The following is a 23482-nucleotide window of genomic DNA, read 5'->3' on the forward strand; positions in this document are numbered from 1 at the left end:
ATATAACATCAGGATAAAGAAACCAGGGTCAAAGTACATGGGTACTCTTACTATTTTGACAACTTTTTCTGAAATAAAAATCTTTTAAGAATCCCAGGCAGAAAATATTCTCTATAAAACTACAATTACAGCAAAAAATGCTTCATTTGAGAACTACAAGTAGTATAGTATGGCTAGAACATGATTTCCTATACAGGTATGGTAAGGGAATGAATACAAAGGCAGGCAAAAAGACCTCATTATGTGTCATACTAAGAAATTTGCACTGTAATTTGCAGAGTAAGATGTTAGTAAGAATTTCAACAGTGACTAATAGAACCACAGAAGATGAACTAGAGATAAAAGAGTAGGAGAACTAATCATATTCAAAATATAATATAATGGAAGGTAAAATTAACAGGATTTCTGATGGCATTTAGGGAGCGTATAAAAGATAAGGGAGGAAGCAACAATAATGCAGGGCTTTTACAGTCGCAGTAACTGGATCAATGATCTTATTATTTGCTGAATCCAGAGAACCATGTTTGGAATGGAAAAGTGTCAAGTTTTTGTACAAAGTTAAAACTGAAATATTCTAGGGGCCTCTCTGGCGGCACAGCAGGTTGAGCGCAGCACTGTGAAGCTGTCTGCAGTCTCTGCAGGTTCGATTTCTGGCTGGCCAAGGAGATACCCACATGGTGTGGCAGACCTCCTCTATCTCACCCGCTGCTCCCTTCAGCAGTATTTTCAGTTCCTCTGCCTGTTGTGCTTCCCGCTCTATATATGGTGAATCCACTCACCCTCCCATGCCGCTGGCCTGTACCCCAGCTATTGTATAAATAAAAAATAAATCTTGGGGCCTCCCCTGGTGGCACAGTGGTTGAGCGCTGGGCTGCGAAGCTGCCCACAGCCTCTGCAGCGCCGGTTCAATCCCCAGCCACTGGTGAGGGTCCCACATGGCACGCGGACCTCTCCTGCTGCGTCCGCTGCTCCCCTCAGCAGTGTATTTCGTTGGTCTGTCTGTTCTGTTCCCCGCTCTGGCTCTGGTGAATTTTCTCACCCTCCCGTGCTTCTGACTGTACCCAGTGCTTGTATAAATAAATAAATAAATAAATCTTTGTTTTTTTGTTTTTTTTAAATTGAGGGCCTCCCCTGTGGCACAGTGGGTTGAGCACCACGCTGTGAAGCTGTCCGCAGCTTCTGCAGCGCCAGTTTGATTCCCAGCCAGCCAGGGAGAAACCCACATGGCGTGGCAGATCTCTCCTATCTCGCCCATTGCTTCCCTTAGCAGTGTCTTCGGTCCATCTGCCCTTTCTGCTCCTTGCTCTGTCTCTGGTGAATTCTCTCACCCTCCTGTGCCTCTGACCTGTACCCCAATTCTTGTATAAATAAATTTTTTAAAAATTTAAATACTCTATCAGACAACCAAGTTTAACACTCTATTCTCGAGTTCAAGAGGAAAAGTTTGGGCTAGAGATAAAAATCTGGGAGCAATCTGAATATAAGCAGTACTTAAAACCCAAGTACTAGATGAGGGCCTCCCCGGTGGCGCAGCGGTTGAGCGCTGGGTTGCGAAGCTGCCCGCAGCCTCTGCAGCACCGGTTCGATCCCCGGTTGCTCCCCGGCCACTGGAGGACGGTCCCGCATGGCGCGCAGACCTCTCCTGCCGCCCGCTGCTCCCCTCAGCAGTGTACTTTGGTCCTTCTGCCTGCTCTGCTCCCCACTCTGGCTCTGGTGAATTCTCTCACCCTCCCGCGCTTCTGACAGGGAGGGAGGGAGGAAAGGAGGGAAGGAGGGAGGGAGGGAGGGAGGAAGGAAGGAAGAAAGAAAGAAATCTTAAACCCAAGTACTAGATGAGAACACCTAGCATGAGAACTTTTGAGAGCATTACCCCACATACAGAATACATTAGAAGCCAGCAAAACAGATTTAGAGAAGCAGCCAATGAATTTGGGAATTAGTGGATGGGAGGGAGGGATGAAAAAGAATGGACACATGTGGTGTCAAGGAGGCCTAGAGAAGTCAGTCAATAAAAACCAGATCATATAAGTGACATGCACATAGTAAACACAGCGTAGATCTTTCTTCCTCTGTGGCTTATTTTTTTCTTTTAAAGACAACTAAATTGGTAATCACATTTACCACAGAAATGTTTAGAATTAGCTACTGTAGTACTAAAAAAGTTCACTTAATGATATAAGTGATACTCTGTTCTGCAAGAGAAATATTGTGCAGAACAGAAGTTAACCTTGGGTGTTGTCTAAAAAAAAATGAAAGGTTTTCTTTAAATATAGCAATAGGGGCCTCCCTGGTGGCACAAGGGGTTAAGTCACAGCACTATGAAGCTATCAGCAGCCACTGCAGCACAAGTTTGAGTTCGATCCCTGGCCAGTGAGATACCCACATGGCACAGCAGACCTCTCCTGTGCTCCACTCAGCAGTGCTTTCAGTCCATCTGCCTGTTCTGTTCCCTGCTCGATCTCTGGTGAATCCTCTCACGCCTCTACCCCAGCCCTTGAATAAATAAATCTTTATAAATAAATAAAACAATACCTAAAAGCATGCCTCAGAGATTCTAAATTAATACGTCATGAACATGACTTGAGCACCAGGATGTGGGTAGTTCATCTAATACAGGAAGCACCACCTCTTGATTCTTGCCAGCTTTACCAATAGTGAGATCCCTGCCACTCTCTAACAGTGACCAGTTAGTGTTTCTTTTCTGTTGGGGAAGGGTATAATTTGGGGGTTATCTTTTTTAGTATCATGAGCACTTCCACTATCTTTATTTGTACTTAAATTGTACAATCTTTAGTCAAGTGGGACTCTTATAAATATTGGCTGCCAGAGTTAAGGAAGATAAAAGCTTCAAATACAGACACACACAAACATACAAAATGGCAATGGAGAATTAAAGAGCAGAACAGGATGTTGAAGACTTTGTATTATTTATGGCGAATGTGTTGAAAAGCAAAGGATTCTCACTGAAAAAGAAATGTGTATTAACATGCTCATTAACTTGATGGAGGGAATCTTTTAACAATGTATACATATATCAAATCATCATGACGTACATTTTAAATACCTTACAATTCTGTTTATCAATTATATCTCAATAAAGTTGAAAAAAGCAAAGATTTAAAAATTATCAGTAATAACGCCCATTATTAAACAGGCCACAAAGGAACTAAAGAAATTGTTTCATCATCCCAAATAGTAACGTACCAATGCTATTGTCTATACATATGATCAAGTTTAATTCATAAATTAAGCATAATAAAGAGATTAGCAACAATAGAACAATGGCAATAAAATGTAATAAACTTATGTAAATACAGTGAACCCTCTCAAAATATCATACTGAACATAATTTTTCCACACTGCTCTTGACCCAGGTAACTGAAGCCTCAAAAAGCAAGACCTGGCAAAGGGACATTTCAGGTAAGGGGGTATGGGGAGGGTGAGGGGAGAGACTACTATAAATATGTTCAAAGTAAACCGAAATGCTAAGTAGGGGAGAAATCTGTGTGGGGAAAAAAGCAAAGCTACTGAACTTATCTGAAAAGTACAACTCCATAGTTTAACAATCTAACTTTATAACAAATTTAACTAGATGAACCACTGCCACACTGGCAATTAAAAAAAAAAATGAAAGCAATCACCATGTTTTTATTTTCTTCACTTGAGTAAGAAAGGGGAAGTTGAAGCCACTTATTCAAGATAATACACCAGATAACTAGAAGAATCAGTATCAAACATACCAAAAAAAAAAAAAGTAACACTGTAAAGAATAAAAATCCCCATACTGTGAATACAGTTTTCTGCAGTTTAATAATTAAAATGTCTTGTTGTGTTTAACAAAATGGCAGCAGCAAGCTCCTCCCCACAAACTAAAGGTACATACAAAGCAGGGGTATATGTGTATAACAGTGAACATGGGGAGAGGAGGGAGAAATCTTATCTAGGAATTATCATTCCTTTAAAAATCAGAGATAAATATAAAAACCCTTGTCAAAGAAACGAAATGTACATTTTATTAAAATTTCATAATAAAGCAAAAAGATCAATTATTTTCATGTGATACTACCTTCTTTTTAGGGAAAAAAAAAATACACTGCTGAGGGGAGCAGTCTGTCCCTGGGTAAGACAGGAGAGGTCTGCTGCGCCATCTGGGACAGTTCCACGGCTGGGGATCGAACCTGTGCCGCAGTGGCTGCAGACAGCTCCACAGTGCCAAGACTCAACTCTCAGCGCCACCAGGGAGGCCCCACTACCTTCTTATTAGTCCTGCAAGTTTAGAGAACATAAAACTAGGTTTAATCCTAAAATGATACTTCCATGACTTTATTTCCTGTATCAAATCAGTTAGACCTTATTTTTTTAGCCTCTGTCATTCCCAATACTCCAAAGAGACTCTTACCATTCAAATCTTAAGACAGATGCCCTAGAAGCAATATGAGCAAAGATTGCAAAGCTCAATATATAAAAATCTTAATTAGATGAGTAATAAAATGATAGTCATGAAATTAGAAGCCAATAAAATAAGAAAACACTAGTACCTTCTATAAAGCAATGACTAATTAATAGACCAATGGAAAAAACAAAAACCCCTATAAGTAGAATATCAACTAATATGTCTTTTCTTAGCAGATATTTAACTTCTGTCCCATTTTCCCCCATATAAAGAACAACCTTTAACTAAAGTCAAACAGTCGTGTGGGAATATTATACAACCATTAAAAAGTAAATAAACATGAAATGCTGTCTATTATAGAACTGGAAAGCAGGATACACATATATGAAATTTTTATACTTACTTCCATGTGACAGAATAGAGCAGAGTCAGAGACAACTAGGAATTAAGAAAAAGCTTCGTTGGCTCTGAACTTCCAAGATCTGTCATAGAGAGGCTACAGTAGGTAACAAGGGTAGCTACTAGTCCTTTCCCTATTCTTTTTTTTTTTAAAGATTTAGTTATTTATGCATACAAGAGCTGGGGTATAGGCCAGAGGTGTGGGGGTGAGAGGATTCACCAGAGACAGAGTGGGGAACAGAACAAGCAGACTGACTGAAATACACTGCTGATGAGAGCAGTGGGCTAGACAGGAGAGGTCTGCTGCACCATATGGGTCACCTCCTTGGCCAAGGATCAAACTTGTGCTGTGGTAGTTGTGGACAGCTTCACAGTGCTGACACTTAACCCCTTGTGCCACCAGAGGGGGCCCCCTTTCCATATTCTTTATCCCTGCTTCCTTACACAGGATTTATCCTAAAGAACAAGTCTATGTTCTTCAGTAAACAATAGACATTTTTAAAAATTCATTATCTGGGAGAAAATTTTTGCAGATCATACATCTGAAAGGGGGGTGATATCCAAAATCTACAGAGAAATCACACAACTCAACAATAAGAAACCCAATTTAAAAAAGGGGGGGGGGCGCATTAAGAGCTAAACAGTTCTCCAAAGAAGTCATACATATGGCCAACAGGTACATGAAAAACATTCATTATCACTTACCACAGAAATGCAAATCAAAACCACAATGGGATATTCCTTCTTACACCTGTGGGACTAGCCTGTATCAATAAGACCAGAAACTGGAGTTAGAAGAAAAAAGAACCCTCATACACTGATTGTGGGAATGCAGAACAGTCAAGCAGCTTCTAAGGAAAACAGCTTCTAAGAGATTTCCCAAAACATTAAAAGTAAATCTCCCATATCATCCCAGTCCTAGTTATCTACTCCAAGAACACAAAAACACTAATTTGAAAGGATATATGCACACATAGGTTCATTGCAGCACCATTTAAATAGTCAAACTATGGAAATAAGCTCTGCAACAGAAAAACGTATAAAGATGTGGTAGATCTACACAATGGGATGCTGCTTGACTTTAAAAAAAGGGGGGGATGAAATCTTGCCATTTGCAAGAACATAGGTGGAACTGGATGGGATGATGCTAAGTGAAATAAGTCAGAAGGAGAAAGACTACAGGATGATTTTACTCATACGTGGAATATAAAGAAAAGAGACAAAAACCAAACCAAAGCAAACCCTTGAAATCAGACTGAAGAACAGAGGGTGGTACCAGAAAATGGGGAGAGGGGAGCGGCGGGGGGGGGGGGGGGTGGTATTAGAAGGTAGGGAGCAAGGGAAGGTGTTCAATGGACTATTGTGGAAGACTGTTGGTGCTTTGGTAATAGGAGTGGTATAATAAGTTTTATTTGTAGATCTGTTAGGGGGAAAAGGATGTCCTAAAGCTAATTCCATACAGGTTTTGTGGACTCCACCCCCCACTCCAGACCAAAGCCAAAGACACTGGGAACTCCAAATCCCATCACCACCAAAGGGAAGGTGGCTGGGACCTGAGGGTGGAGTTAAGCAGCCAGGTTGGTATAAAGCCAGACATGTGGGCTTTGGAGAGGATTCCCCCATTTTGGCTCTCTGCCAGCTCGCAGAATCCGGCCAGCTCTGAGAGTGCCTTTGGGTTTCCAGGTCGGCAGATAGGGTAGGACGCATTAAAGACTTTATTTCCCTATTTTCTCCCTGAGTTGTACATTTCCTTAATTCCCTCTCCCTTGTAAATAAACCTTTTATTAACCTTTTGTGTGTGTCTGTAGTGGAGTATTAATAAGTCCCTTTTAAGCACAGGGGTGAGGACCCACAGCCAGGCAACCCGTTTTATATAGGGGTTGCCTATAACAGATCTATAAACTTAAACCTCTAAAACACAGCTGTAAACCAAATACTTCTATATCCATTAAATTTTTTAAAAATTCATCAAGGTTATTTATTAATTGTCCCATACAAAACATGTATCTACCTATTGAGCAACCACAACAATGTTTTCAAAACTGGAATAAACCAAACTATTTTGGGAAATTTTTGCAGCATATTTTAATGATGATAGAGAAAGAAAAAAACACCCTGCAAACGCCTTACAATAATCACACTGTCAGACTAGTAGTAAGAGATAATAATATCCCAATATATAGTATATACAGCAGAAAAGCCAGTCTGCACTGTAAGTTACTCAAGAGTGCTGAATACTGAATTCATACTACCACCACAATCTTCAACTGTCATTACCTGCCCATGACCACAGAAAATAATTAATCTCGTCTTTCTTCAGTTTCCTCACCTACAAAATGAAAGCAACAACAGCAACTGCCTCTAAGTATTGTAACAGGAGTAACCCAGTTAAAATATGTAGCATGCAAGGCACAAAGCAGCATTAGTCAAGCATCTGTCCTGATTTCTGACTCCTACTTCACACTGCTCATTACTCAAATACCAGAATAGTTTGAGTAACTTCTGCAGTCAATTGCTTTTATATTTAATTTTTAGTCTAAACTGACTAGTCAGAAGTTTTATAAAATATTTTCAGTATTTTCCATATAAGCAGTTAAATGCTAGCCCTTAAATAGTCAACTTAATCGTTTGTTTCTCCTTCCGTCCTTCCTTTGTTCTTTCCTTCCTTCCTCCCTCCCTCCCTCCCTCCCTCCCTCCCTCCCTCCCTCCCTCCCTCCCTCTTTTCCTCCCTCCCTCCCTCCTTCCAAAAGAACAGTTTTTTCTGTAATCAGGTTAAGTATTGATGATTGCACAATCTGTGGACATACTAAAAACTACTGAGTAGTACACATTTGATAAATTTTATGGTATGTATATTATATACATACATATCCCTGAAATAACATCCCGAAACCATAAAACAATATGCTTAGCTTTTCTGTAAGGCTCTCTTATCTTCATATACCAAAGGCAAAGATTTTTTTAAACAGACTACAAAAAGCACTAACCTTTAAAAAAAAGATAATTAATTTTAAAATTGATTTAAAACAGAAAATGGCAATTAATAAAAGCTGAAAAATTAGAATTCACTGAAATTAAAACCATTCTCCAGAATATCCCATCAGCAAGGTAAACTAAAGACAAATAGGAAGAAGGTACTTGAAATACATTTATCTGACAATGGACTCGAATTCAAAATACACTATATATTTAAATAATAATGAAGGAGAAACTATTCAAGATAATAGGCAATGGATGAAATGAACATTTCACTCAAAATAGCATATTCAAATAGTCATTCATGGCTCCTCAAAATGTACTCAACATCATTTCTCACCAGGGAAATAAAAAGGAAAGCCACAATGAGATATGATCTACCAAAATGGTTGAAAATTGAAAGTCTAAATAGCAAGATATACAGCATCTCAAACTCTATTACTACTAATGGAACTGTAAAACAATATAACCACCAATTTGTAGAAAAATATCTTAAGTTGCTAAAGCTAAATATGCCCTATTTTATCACTCACCAATTCCAGTCAAGAGAAATAAGCAGGCTTACCATCAAAGAAGATGCATAGGCCACCTTGATTAATTTACAGCCAAAGACTGGAAACAACCCAAATGCCATCAGTATGAGAATGGTTAAACTTTGGTTTATTCATTCAAAGAAATACTACACAGCACTTTCAAATAGATGAACGGTACATATAATAATATGGACTGACCTCACTGATCTTTCATTGAAAGAAAACAGACACCAGAGGTCGGTCACACACTCAGCCAGGATGATAGAAATCACACAGTGTGTGGGGGAGGGCACAGAGTAAAGGAGAGGAAAAGACTAAAAAGGGACATTTTAGGAAATTTTGTTTTACTGAAAGTGTGTGTATGTGTATCTTCAAATGTCTGAATATTTAAGTGTTTTTAAATAGCTTCATATACACTATTATACCTAAAATAACTCTCCCTCCCCAAAAAAAGTAATTAAAAGTGCTGCCCCAAACATCACCTCCTCTCAACTACCCAGTAGTTGGGTTTCCACTCAACTACTACTTTTCCCTGGGTAAATTAAATTGATGCCTAATTCAAGTTTCCTTAGACCTTTTAAAGGAGACATTTCACTATTATAGCACTTGAAAGATTTCATTGCTTAACCTTTTTACATCTGTATAAACTAAAAGAATGAAAGTTCCAGCACAGAAATAGGTACTTTGAGATCAATAAATGTCTGATTTAAATGATTCCTATGACTGAGTAAACAACTTCTAAGTATTGTCCCTTAATTTTTGTCTTTTTATGACAATTTCCTTCCTCCTTTCCAATGGTAAATATCACAGATTTAACAACTATTAAACTTCCTTAAACACAATTTTTTTAAACTCTATGTCTTCATAATTACACACCAAAATAATTTGCTTAATTTTTAATGAAGATAAACAGTAAAATGGTTTTCATAGAGACTCTTCACAGACTTCCCAGAATATACTTATATGACACAGTGATTTACAACTAAGCTTAGTAAAATGACCATCAAAACTAAATAAAAGGAATCAAATTCCCTAATATTCCACAATTTCATTTTTCCAGGTAATCATCAGCGTTGTTCACTAATAAAAAAGGATAGAACAACTAACAGCGAGACAACATGTCAGAACACAAAGCATTAACAGTCAACCAATTTCAACGCCATGCATTTAAGTCTGCCTACTGTTTCTGTCCTCTCCTTCACCTTCCTTTCAAATTGGATTAAATTATCTTTAAATTTTCTGGGAAGGGTCAAAAGTATACATTAAGAAACCTGCCAAGGGAAGTTGAAGATAAAATTAAAAAGCAAACTCATACAATTACCTTAAAAGGTTTGTCTCCACTGTGTGTCAGCATGTGCCTCTGTAACCAACTCTGACTGGTTGACGGAGTGTTATATACTTTACAACCTTTCCATAAGCAAACAAATACCTGTTTTAAAAAAAAAAAAAGAGTCATAATAATTTATCACTAGCGACAGTTTTCTTCCTTCTAAGATCAAATGAAAAGGCTGCAAGTCTTCAAATGACAAAAAGAGCCATTTCATGTATAAGCCAATCAAAATGCTTAATAGAGTTACACTTTCTGAACCTGCAGTATGAGTATATGATGGAGTGTTACCTCTCCCTTCAAGGCTGCTCTGCATATGCTCAATTAGAAACTGACAACACCAATCACAAACTGCCATTCAGAAAGAAGTATACAAATTATTAGCAGCATGTCCCTAGGAACTGGACTATGAACTAATTCATTAATCACATTATGTATCATGACTACATGAGAAAACAAATATGTATTAATTATAAATACCAGGAAAACATAAAGGTATAAAGAAATAATAAATATCAAAATAGGCAAATGTGAGATGATCACAATTTCATCTACAATGAGTGGGTAAAACAAATTTATCAAATTACCATTTTTCTAACTCTTCCTATTCTTAGATGCATACTAATATTTACTCTTCCACTGCTACTTTCCTCATTAAAAATGATTTCAGATTATCTTGACCATGAAGAAAAAAATAATACAAAGTGTTAAATTACTACAGATGCAAAAGCAAACAACATGAACAACTTTATCATGATAGTAGGGCCACGCTCTTGATTCAGGCCACTGGGTATGACTGGGTTGGGAAAGCACTGAACAATCTAATCTTTATCATCTTCTGCCTAGTGAGACAATCAATTTCCTAGGCGAATAATATATTTCCTAACTTACAATTTCCTAAGTGTGTGTGTGTGTGTGTGTATATATGTATATATATATATATATATATATATATATATAATTACAAAGTCAAACTGAATAGTGAAAAGTGCTCCCCAATGTTAGTAAATAAAGGAAGTGTGGACCTGCTGCAGTCAGTACCTTCAGAAAACCAGTTTTATAGACTCTGTTGTTTTCTAAGGTAAAAAACAATTATAAATATAGAGCCTCACTTTATAAGACTATACAAAACAAAAATACACAAAGAACTGAAAAACCCTTCTTTAAAGTCAGTTTAAAAATCAACATTTTAAAAGATGAGGATTAAGTCTAAAATAATTTAATTGAGACAAAAAAATAAATTAAATACATGAGTTCAATTTTCACTAGAAACCAGAACTATTTTACAGATAAAACTAACAAGACAAGACTGTTACTTTTGCTTTAGAGAAAGTAACATCTATCCTGATCCTACAACAGATTTGCCAGTTTGAGTTAAGCAGATATAGAAAGCATAGCATTTCCTCTTTCATACTTAAAACTCCTAACCCTAGTACATGTCTATGAAAAGATTCCATTTCTACTACTAAAAGCTACTTTTTAAATGAGTAAATAAAAAGAAAATAATCACCAGCAGATAATCAGTGCTATTTATATATTTCCTATCAAAAGACTACTAGACTCAGAATGCCTTAAAATTTCAATGCAAGCAATAAACCTGAATCAGGAGTTGGTTTAAATTTTTCTCATGTCATACCACATAAATGGAAGTATTTAAACCAAGTTTTTGGAACAAAATAAACCCATTTGTGAGTTTATAAAGACTTCTGTTGATAAGACTCTTAAGTGACCTCACTATCATATATTCACTACCTCCACCTAAATTATCCCACTACCACATCTGACATAAACAATCTGACTTTTATTTTTTTCGTCTATGAATAAACATGAACACAGAGGCAATGACAGACCCTTTTCTTTTCTCTTACTTGTTAGTAAGTATGATCTAGTCTCTAGATAGAAAAATGTCTATTAACACTATTAGGACAATACCCTCAGGGGCAAAGAATGATACATAACCTTTAACTTAGTGAATTTTGTAAGAAATGAAGTAAATGTAATGAGGCCAAAGCTAACTATGTTTAGCTGCACTTGGAGGAAATATTTGAAAAATAATTCTGGGAATGGAGAGGGAAACACTAAATTTGCACAAGGGTAGTCTTGAGATACAAAACGGGCACTAAAAATCCATACGTCAACTCATCCACAAAAACCATGCAACTGTTTAAAAACTAATTGCCTTTCCTAATCAATATTAGGAAGACCCTCTAAGTAAGAGGTAGTAGAAAATCTGACAAAGGTCTTTCTAAAAATTAACCCAGAAAACCAAACATCCAAAGAATTCAAACCAAATTTGGAAGTTATTCAAATCTCTTGTGGTTTTGTTTTTTTTTTAATGAATTAAGATTTAGCCATATTAAAAAGCATAGTAAGGCACAGAGGTTCATGGACCAATGTCTCTTAACAAAAGACTTATGTCATATTAGGTAATATTAGATGTAACAGAAATAAAACTAAAGTAGATGGCCTAAATTCTACCCATTTATTTCTTTTACTCTGCAGTTATGAAGATGTGAAGGAAACACATCTCTCTTCTTCCTTTCACATTAAATAGACGTACTGATCATAGATTTGCTAACAATAACAATTAAAGGCTTTATTCTCTCAGAACTAGCTAACAAAAAAACTGGGGAGCTCCCAAAATTGGAGAACACATGGAGATTTGGGGAGTGTGACACACATGAGAGGGCACAGGAGCTCCATATGCTTTTTCCTATTCCTTGTCCTATGCATCTCTTCCATCTGCCAGTTGCTGAATAATATTCTATTATAACAAACAAAAAAATCTAGATGTCCCAGCAAATACCATGATTGAAGAGCTACTGAAAGCAGGTACATCCCTGGAAATGCTCTCTGAGTATATGAAAAGGAATTCTAAGATATGCCTGACACTTCCTGGAACTTTCTATTTAAAGATCTGTGATTTAGCAGGAAGCAGTTACGGAAAGTAGGAGTACATGGAAGAATTCAGAGAGGATTTCTATTTGCCTGTATGTCTCATTTTCCTGGCCTGGCACATGTAAATCAACTGAGACATGGAGACATATTGTCTACGATGAGTAGAATGTGTGTGAAGATTTGAGTGAAGTGACTTCTGTAATGTGGGCCCTCAGCAGTTTGGCCAAAAGTTGACCCATTAAAAGTGTCAACCATGGCATCAATGAGTAAAGAGAAGTTGATGAAAAACCCATAAATACAAAGAGACTAAAGGATGACACCAGGAATTATATCAATAGGAAAGTCAAAAAACTCACCAGTCTTTTGAACAGCTTTTGGTCAAGGTGATTCCTGGCTTAAAGAAATTCCAGGGATTTTATATGACAATTAAATTCCAGGATAAAGAGGCTCATTTTTCACATGAAAAATCTCTTATCATATATTCATAAAAACATGTTTAAATTGTGGGGGAGGGGAGAGAAGCAACTGGGTGTATATTAGACACTGGTGGTCCTTTTGATTTCCATCAGATTTCACATCCAGACCTTCCAAGAAAATTAAGAACAAAACACCTCACCACCATTAAAACAGTAGTTTGAACCACCAGAGAAATTTCAAATTGTCAATGACCTAACTTAAAAGATGTAGAAGTCTGACTGAAATGTCAGTGTTCCTGGGAGGATGGTGTTTCTGTTGAGAATTCCTCTAGAAACTTTGCACAATATTGTCAGAATAGATCAGTTTAACCTTCAGGGACTCTTCCAAAATATCCAAAATGAGGAAGGCTGGTAGAAACAGGGGAACCAAGAGTAGTCTTAGTGCCCCTCACTTTGATCAATTTCCTTGAACAATGACATGGTATATTTACCTGAATGTATGCACAACCTACACTTATAACTTATGTGACAGCTAAGACAAAGATGCACTTATCTGGTCACTAACACTTCACACTTCAAGTGTGCAAATAAATCCATCAAAATTTTCTGTACGTAAACTTTAAAATCCACTGCAAAAGAATACAGTGCAACCTAACAGTCTAAGTATTCATAAGGGAAATTCCAGTTATTATTGAATTAAAATCAGCCAAATAAATTCTAAACACAGAGCTGATAAGCAGTGTAATTTCTTTTGCTAAGGAATTAATTCCTTTTGCAGTAAAATTATACAAAAAAAATTTTGTATAAAGCAATAGAAATACCATCTACAGTCAGGAAGAGGCTGAATGAGTGATTACAGTTCCTTCAGACTAATATTTCTCAGGAAAAAACAGCTCCTTTATTTCCAAAGCGGGAAAGTACAGAAGAGAAGCAGAACATTTTTATATCTAATAATTTTATATCAAATCCATTTGCTCTCTCAAGATCTGTCTAAAAATGACAGCTATAATTTTATGTCCTACTATTTTTAACCACCATTAAATATAGTAGTATTGCCAAACTCCTCTATTAAGAGATATTTAATAAAACAGATAACACACTACACTCAAACTACAAGAATAAGATATTTACTGGAAAAGATATGACCAATTTTGTGTTGTTATATTCGGGAGACACCAGTTAGCTATCAAAACCCAAGAATGACCCCCTCACATTAATTCTACTTCCTAACAGCACTTAACCCTGAGTGTACAAATGTTACTTATATGACATATAAAGGTAAAACACCTGCCTCATTCAAGTCTCTGAATAACATCCAATCATGCACCCAAAATCTCCCTCTGTCTTACTCCTCTCAAACATAACAAACATATATAAACTTAAGAAAATGACATGTAAAATAACCCCTGCATTAAGAAACATGAACAGATTTCTTTCTGAGAACTGTTTTTAAAGTGAAAAATAATTACAACAGGAGAAAAAATAAGAACAATAATGGATGTACTAAACCACTGAATCCTACAAGATGAAGTTCCCTACCTACCAAGAATGAAGTATGAAGAGGACACTGGAATTTGAAAATGGAGCGATAAAATAGTCAGTTTAGTCTATAAAATCCAGGCATGTCTAGATGTACTCAAGAACACAATTCTAGTATAGTCTACAAAAAGATTAAACCTGTTTGCTCGTAGCCTTTAAATAGGAGAAAGCACCCTCACAATTATTTTAAAAAGTTTTTAAATGGTCGTTAATATTTACTGTAATTTTGATATGTGAAAAAAGAACAGGGAAAATCTAAACTCCAACTGATTCAGCCTCTAAATATAATGAAAAGACCACATAACATAACTGGGGGAGGGTGTTTTTAAGGTGTTATATGGTAGTGGTTTTGTTTTTCCCGTGGTGAAGATTAGCGTGGGATGAGAAAAAGAACAGGAAGTTACATCTTGCTAACATACTTCTCCAGTAAAATTGTCATCTTCAATTACTAGAAGCACAGTCTTCAAAGCTACCAATTTTTTCTCACTTTTCTGTTCCAGTGACAGTCTAATGCTTTAGTTAGAAAAAGTTTAAAAACCTGAAAAAGTCATCCAAATCAAATGTTTCTCATTTACACAAGGTATCAACAGTTTACTGAGTTTATTCAGTATACAGTTTACTGAGAAAGAATGTAGACCAGAGGTGAGCCAGGACTGGCAGAAGGAACAGAGACAGTTACTGTTTAATGGGTACAGAAATGGGTACAGAATTCAGTTTGAGTGGATGAAAAACTTCTGGAGATAGATGTGTTGATGGCAGCACAACACTGTGAATGTCTTAACGCCCCTGACCTGAACACTGAGAAATGTTTATTAAATGATCTAAGATGCTCCCTTCAAAGAAGATATTTAAAAAGAAATAACCTACCCAACATCTACATTATTTTAAAACACAAACCAGATCATTATTTCCTGTCTTATATACTGTGTTTTACACAGTAGTATTTAGTTTTCAAGTCCTCATCATATTTATCATTCAAAAAACTTAGTCTCATACTTTATCACCTACTAGTTCTGATCATATCTTATCATTCAGAAAGTTTAGTCACCAATGACTGGGATGCAGAAATAAAAAAGATGTATTTTGTACAATTCCTTGATCCTTTACATTGTACGTTAACTACTAGTGTCCTTCAATGATCAGGGCTCCTTTTTGGAGTCAAAATACCACTATCTTTAAAATTACCCAGAAAATCTTATTTGTAATACGAGAAAAGAAATGACTTGGGGGGGTTCATTTCAACAAGTTTATACATATTACAGAACTACCAAGATTACATGCTAGCTCTAGAACATAAGGTACATGTAGTTGCAGTAATTATACATTCAATCTGCAACTGCACTTTTCCTGTAAATCTGAAAAGGGCTGAAAATAGTCTCATATAAGGCTATGTGTGAACTCTGCTTGCAGGATTCATGACTTATAATATTCTCCCCTTCCTTCTGAAAGGAGTTTAGCAATCTACATAGCTTCTGATCCTCTATGAAATTAAGTGATAAAAAACCATCACACACCATGGTTCAAAAGACAACTTCAGCAATATATGCCAGAAGACATCAAGCACTGGGCTCACAAAAGATAACTCTTGTCATGACCAGGAAACCAATTTGTTAAAGTAGATCACGCCAAAAATGAGTTGGGTTATGCAGTGACAATACCATAAGACGGGCACAATCAATACACTACCTGATTTCTACCAAAATCCAATATATAGTTAATATAAAAATAAAACATGCTTATCAGGTTTGAATAATCAAAAGATTGCTGACACATTGTAACACTGTGACAACAACAAATGTTTCTTAAAGAAATTTTAAATGGTTAAAATGTTAGGGGTACTTATATATGCTTGCATTTTTTTTTTTAAATAATCACTAATATAAATAGCAATACAATCTTGAAAACCATTACCTACTCACTTAAATTATGACTTTAACCATTCTATAGCATGTCACTACTGGTGACATATTATAGAAAATGTGTGGACCAATCAAAATTATTTGTACTTACAATATAACATTAATTTCTAGAAAATATACTAAGTCTAGCAACTACTCAAGACAAACTTATGGTTTAAAGAAATTACAAATATTATAAATAATATCTTAGTCCATTACACCACGATTTGCCTAACTTGCTTGGCTCTTTTATTCACTATCCCAACAAATTTTATGAAATAGCACAATTAAATATATTCCTGAAAGTATACAGGTTAATACTGACTAATCAGAACTTTTTAGCTAAACCAAAACCTGAAAAAGATAATCAAGTCTCACAAATAAAGGAATTGCATATACTAGTCTTGCTACCACTAGTCTCTCCAATTAATATTAACATCAGAGATAATTTAGGACCACTCTAACAAGAAAAATCCTAAACAGTGCCAATTCCTAATGTCCTTATCTTAAAACATTAGCACCTAGGAATACATATTTGTCTGTAATAATCCCACTATACTTTAGAAAGTCTAATTAATTAAAAGCAATATACCTAATAACAAATTAAAATTAAACACATAATATGATCTATTTGATTTGACTCCATGCAGTATGTTGGAAGTAAATCAAAGAAAAAAAATTGAAAATCTAAAGCCTGTGTAAACATAATCCCAAATTTCTTTCAGAATAAAAGCCTAGCTAGCAATTATAAATTAATAAAACTAATGAAAGAGGGAGTGAAAAAAAGAAATGATAAAACCAACCCCTCCTCGCTGACCATCTACATGTATGGAACGGATGTGATCTGCCAGATCTGGACTAGAGTTGAAGCAAGCCTGGCACTGGTCCCAACAACAATTATAGGCAATATTTTTGCTTGAAGAAGTAGTGCTTCCTTGTCCATTCATCATTGCTGGAGTTGAACGCCCACTGGAAATTGTGCTGTCTACATCCATTATAGTACTGCTTATGCTACAAAAGAAGAAAAAAGGCTGTGTTATTCCTAGAATTCACTAAATGAATATGATCTTATAAATATTTAATTAAGATTACCACTTGACATTCTGCTCCAAACAAAACATACTAACCACATTCTCCCTTAAAACTTTGAGGGCCTCCCCAGTGGCACAGCGGATGAGCGCTGGGTTGCGAAGCTGCCCGAGGCCTCCGCGGCACTGGTTCGATCCCCAGCTATTCCCCGGCCACCGGAGGAGGGTCCCGCATGGCGCGCAGACCTCTCCTGCCGCCCGCTGCTCCCCCTCAGCAGTGTACTTCGGTCCTTCTGCCTGCTCTGCTCCCCGCTCTGGCTCTGGTGAATTCTCTCACCCTCCCGCGCTTCTGACTGTACCCAGTGCATGTATAAACAAACACATAAGTGTTTTTTTTAAATAATAAATAAATAAAACTTTGAAATTATTTAGTTGGCAATAAAGTACAAATCAAGGCCACTGGTACGTCAAAACTAGATACGGGATGATTTAAGCAACTCTTGGCAGACGTGAATTCCCCAATTCTATATATAAACTAAACCCTACTGGAAAACACACACACACACACTTCATCCCTACCATAATTAAACACACACACACACACACACACACACTATCCCTACCATAATTCCAAAAATCAAGACAAAGTAAAATTATCCCATCCAGCTGTAAATAACTCAGTATCAAGAGATTATCTTTACAGTTCTGCAAATCATTTGACGACATGAAGTCTCTTTTTTCTATTCACTAACCTGAGATACAACTGCTGCCACAGTCTACCTCTTTCCATCTTAAAGAGGCTGGGAAATTTTGCTCTCTTTCCCTTTCTAAATAAAAAAGTAAACATGGAAAAAGCAGTAAAGGTTCCCTGATTTTACCAAAACCCAAATGTCTTTTCCAAGCCTTCAATTTTTTTGACTGATCTCTACCCACCAAAACAAGACTGAAAATAACACTCTACTACCTTTTATTTACTAAACAAGGTATTACATATTAGTAACTTTTATTTACTAAAAACTATATTAGTAACACAAGTAACAAAACTGTGAGTATTCAAAATTTCACATCTTAATTAACACTTTGCCCTCATTTTAAAAGCAACTCACTTTACTTTTTGTCAGTATCTACCCAGTAGAAAAAATACATCGAAGTAGCTTCAATCCTCACAGAAAGGTTAACAGTGACAGTTTTCAGGGTAAACACTGTCAAAAGCTGTTGTTATCTGCTTGCTACTTAAGTACTGGTAAACTAAAAATTTTAACTTATAAAGGGTATGCTTCTCTACAAACCTCCCCTGCAAAATTTTATTATGGAAAATGTCAAAGACAGAAGAAAAGTATATGTAAATCAGAACTCAACATTACTGTTTTGTCCTATTTGTTACATACAATCTGTCTTTCTGAGCCATCTACAAACTACAAACATGATACTTAAGCGATTAGTTCAGTACATGCCTTCTAAAAATAAAAATAAACACCACAATCCTATGCGTTCACATATAAGAACTAAACTGAGCTTTAACTTAATAAAGTAAGCTTCATAATGATTTGTGCCTAACATCAAATGCACCCAATGAAAAAAGCTAGGAGAAGGTTTTACAGGATGCTTCAGACATCCTGTAAAAGGAAATCTGAAATCTCAGATTTCCCTTTACACATAGTCAATAGTGGAGGTCATAAGGCAACATATACAGCATACAAAGATGTCAAACTAGAGTGCTATGCATCTGAAATCCATATAATGTTAAAACCAATACAAACTCTTTAAAAAGGATATTCGAGTATTTGCATTCATCTGACTAAGTGTTTACCAGTCATTGTAGGATTTAACTTTCAACTGTAAAACTCATTTTTAAAGTTTGTAATCTCTAGAATACTTTCACATATGCATCAGCTCTTCTGTTCATATATTGTTTGATTTTGCAGGAATAAACTGCAGGTATGGTGGTAAATAAATAAAATACAATTTTTTATTTAAGTCCTAGAAATAGCAAGTTTCACGAGGCCCTAAGCCACAAAATGGTTATGTTTTCCTTTTAACTATAAAGCTTTCATATATTATACTAACTCCAAGAGCAAATAAAACAGTAACCGTTTTAAGTGAGCAACCATACCAATCACACTCAATTTATAAACAATCTCAGGAAAAGAGTTAAACCTCAATGACCTATTATGGCACAATCTCCAAGGTGTACTTAAATTCAAAAACCACAAAAGTGCTGGGTATTAATGTTCCAACTTACATAGCTAAGTGGGCTAAGGAAATCTACAGATATACAGCTACCCTCTAAAAGCAAAAAACATCCTTTGAAGAAAAACACAAAATACCACAGATGCTACTTGCAAGGGGGGAAGGGGAAAGGGTGGGCAGAGAAACTTTCACAGTATTAACCCTTTTCTATCACTTAACTACATAGCTGTAGTGCTTTTACTAAAAAGTTCAAAACTAGTTGAAAATGCAATCAAGTAAGTTTTCTCAAAGTAAAGCAAAGTCAAGAGACTCATACACAAAGTGACAGAATCAACTAGTAATACAATCTTATCTATACAGTGCTTAGCATTCTTTTGCTTATTACCTTTACTACAGAAAGGGAAACTTACATGTTCAAATTATAAACACTGTACACTGTTTAATCAGCCCACCTACATGTAGTATCATTCACTGAAAAAAAATAGTACTTCATATGAACACAGATGTAAAAGAACAGCATAACACATGCAATAAACTGCACATGCAATGGCAGAGGAGGTGAAAGGCAAGTCCCATGCTCTAGAAGATTCAAGAGACACCACCCACATGCACAGCATCACCACAGAACCTCCCAGTCTAGCAGGGCCAGTTCAAGAACGGCTTCATAGCCTCTCCATGTTCCAACATCTAGGACGTAGCCAATCCTAAACCCTCAGGCTCCTTTTTGGCCCCAGAATAATGCTGCAATCACTGGTTCTCTCCAAGTCTTAAGACTAATAAATACCTGGTGCAGAGAAAAAGAGGCATAGTTAGAGGTAATTTCTGAATGATAGACCCCGAGCTACACACAATTTTCAAGGAAAGCAGAGTCCTTCTTCCTATAACAGTAAGGTAATAATAAGAGGACCAGAACTGAATGATTATCTTTTATTGCTAGGATCATACATATATTAAAATGTTTCACTCACTTAATTCCCTCTCCAATGAGCAAGTAGTGAGTCTATAAAATGCACACAAAAGCAACCAGTATTAGGAAGAAAAACATAGATGCAAAATGCACTCATTCTTTTCAGAGTTTCAATAATCTAAAGCAATATTTCTCAAATGAGTATGTGAATGACTCACCTAAGAACTTACTGATTGTAGGTTCTGATTCAGTAGGTTTGGGGTAGGACATGGATACTATATTTTTAATAAGCGCCTACTCGTTGATCATGCTGCTATAATATTTTAAGTAGCAATACTCTTAAAGATCTCTATTATTACAAAACTGAAACTGACCAAACTATGTAAGAAACTCTCTCAAACTGTAGAACGATAACACGTGTGCACACAGTCATGATAAAAGAACACCCCTAAGTCTCCAACAAACATTGCCAGGAATTGCAATACAGTAGTAAGGGACATATATGTGATTATTTTCAGTTTAATATTCCCTTTTTCCTCTTTTCCATGGTTTTTGTTAGGAAATTACCTGCCAGACCAGAGTTTTTCACCACAACATAGTTAACTATGCAGATATTATGAAGATCAATTCCTTCTGGGACCTTACTCATAGATCCCAAAACACCCCCTTCTTTGAGAACTCAAAATGCTTCCTAGCAAAACACATTGTTTAGTGGGCATGACAATGGCTGACTAGGTTGTCAACAATGAGAAAGTTAAAGATCAGCTTGCTAAATAACAAGATACAGGAATAGAGGAAAGTAATACATGGATGCTAGGTTATCATGACCAAGAAGGACAAGATCATGGTCTTAACATCACTAAGTAAGAAAATAAGAAAAGTTCACTGACATGGTATGGTTTCAGGTTCCACACTGCAAATAATCTCTAAAACACCATCATCTATCAAGTTTTGGTACATTATCAAATAGCCACACAACTGTCTAAAAAAGCTATTAAAATACTCCTTCCTTTTCCAACTAAGTAACTGTATGAAGCCAATTTTCTTCACATAGTTCAAACAAAGCAATTCAATGCAAAAGATTACATGTATGCAGAGGCAGAAATGAGAACATAGCTATTAGGTTAGACATTAAAGACATTAAATGTAAAACAGCACACATGGGCCTCCCCGGTGGCTCAGCGGTTGAGCGCTGGATTGCGAAGCCGCCCGCAGCCTCTGCAGCGCCGGTTCGATCCCCCAGCCCCTGGGGCGAGGGTCCCACATGGCGCGCAGACCTCTCCTGCAGCCCGCTGGTCCCCTCAGCAGTGTACTTCATCGGTCTGCCTGTTCTGCTCCCCACTCTGGCTCTGGTGAATTCTCTCACCCTCCCGCGCTTCTGACTGTACCCACTGCTTGTATAAATAAATAAATAAATCTTTAAAATAAATAAATTAAAAACATAAAACAGCACACATTTTTTTTCACACTTTTTAAAAAAGATTTAATTTATTTTTTCATACAAGAACTGGGGTGTAGGCCAGAGGTGCAGGGGTGAAAGGATACACCACAGACAGAATGGGGAGCAGAACAGGCAGATCTACTGAGATACACTGCTAAGGGGAGGCAAGACAGGAGAGGTCTGCTGTGTCATATATAGGTTAGCTACCTGGCCAGGACTGAACTCAGGCTGCTGTAGTGACAGTGCTGAGACAGACTTAACTCCTACACTACCAGGGAGACACACTTCTATTTTCTAACTAGAAAAGTTATTTTCCATTAAAAAAACAAAATTTTCATTCTGAGATTAACAGCTAAATTTGAAGTTCAGTCTTATCTGCAGTCTTATCTATAAGGAAATTCATCTGTGTTGTAGATTTTCTTGGTAACTCTGGGTACTTCTCTTCTTCCCCCTACTCTTAAATGATTTCTCAGTTACTGAAATGTCTAATTTTAAAGAGGCGGTTGAGGGCAGGGACCTAAAGGGGCTATATTATTTGAAATCAAGAATAATTTGCTCTTGATAGTAAAAAAAAAAAAATTAAATGAAGATTTCCCTATAAATGTCACCAATAAGGAAGGCTGTAGCTCTACAGTGTTTCCCCAATCCAAATTTAAGGCGCCACATAAAACTGGATCTGCAAATCACACACCTCATGTCCTAACCAGCTAATTACTTGCCTTCCAAAAACACGGTTACTTTCGTATGCTCTGCTCTCCTCTCCTAGGGGACGATAGCCGGGTGTATGGTAACAAATTAAAAGGCTGATGTGAAATTTACAAATAAAAAAACTGTATTGTTTAATTTTGAGATTCTGATCACTTTTGCATTTGTGATGTGAAATAAAGAAATAAAAATCATTAAGAATTGGCACCTTTCAAACAAAATTTCAAACTGATCCCCTTTCACAGATCTGATGAAAAAAACTAAGGTGCAGTGACTTCAAGACAAGTTGTTCCCATCTGCAAGTCAAATTTCTAAGACAAAGCATCAAAACAGAATACGGAAATAAACTGGGATGCTAAACAAGCTTGTATAATCGACACACCCCACTTCAAACTTAAATTCATATAAAAAGCCTTACTGTTCTAACTTTACAGATTAATGTTAAAACTTTTGAACTTACAAAAAATATTTTAATGTGTTCATGCACTGGAATTACATATAAAAATTCACTTGTGAAAATGATTTCACCCACTACTCAAAGTCTGTAAATTGTTTTTAGAATATATTCTAGGCCCAGGTAGCTAACCCACTTGGCGCAGTAGACCTCTCCTGTCTTGCCTGCTACTTCCCTTAGCAGTGTATGTCAGTATATCTGCCTGTTCTGCTCCCCACTCTCACCCCAGGCACCTCTGGCCTATACCCGAGTTCTTGCATACGTAAATAAATAAAAATAAAATCTTAAACAAAAAGAAAAAGTGGAACAAGATAAAACAAAGAAAACAGAATGAGGTATAAGGAGACAAAAACCTTTCTGTGTAAGTAAAGAAGATTA

At 36.5% G+C, this 23482-nt stretch overlaps 1 protein-coding gene across 2 annotated transcripts in view; it reads right to left on the minus strand.

Moving 5' to 3' along the window:
• Positions 1-23482, minus strand: part of AEBP2 (AE binding protein 2) — a gene marked incomplete at both ends in the record, with an annotated part of 64601 nt that overhangs the window by 27183 nt on the left and 13936 nt on the right. For both annotated transcript variants that reach the window (XM_084255374.1, XM_084255373.1), the window contains 2 exons: positions 9623-9730; positions 17183-17390. In XM_084255374.1, coding sequence (XP_084111500.1) covers positions 9623-9730; positions 17183-17390 — 316 coding nt within the window. The remainder of the gene's footprint in view (positions 1-9622; positions 9731-17182; positions 17391-23482) is intronic.

Source organism: Talpa europaea, assembly GCF_964194135.1.
Source record: "Talpa europaea genome assembly, chromosome: 15".
Lineage (NCBI taxonomy): Eukaryota > Metazoa > Chordata > Mammalia > Eulipotyphla > Talpidae > Talpa > Talpa europaea.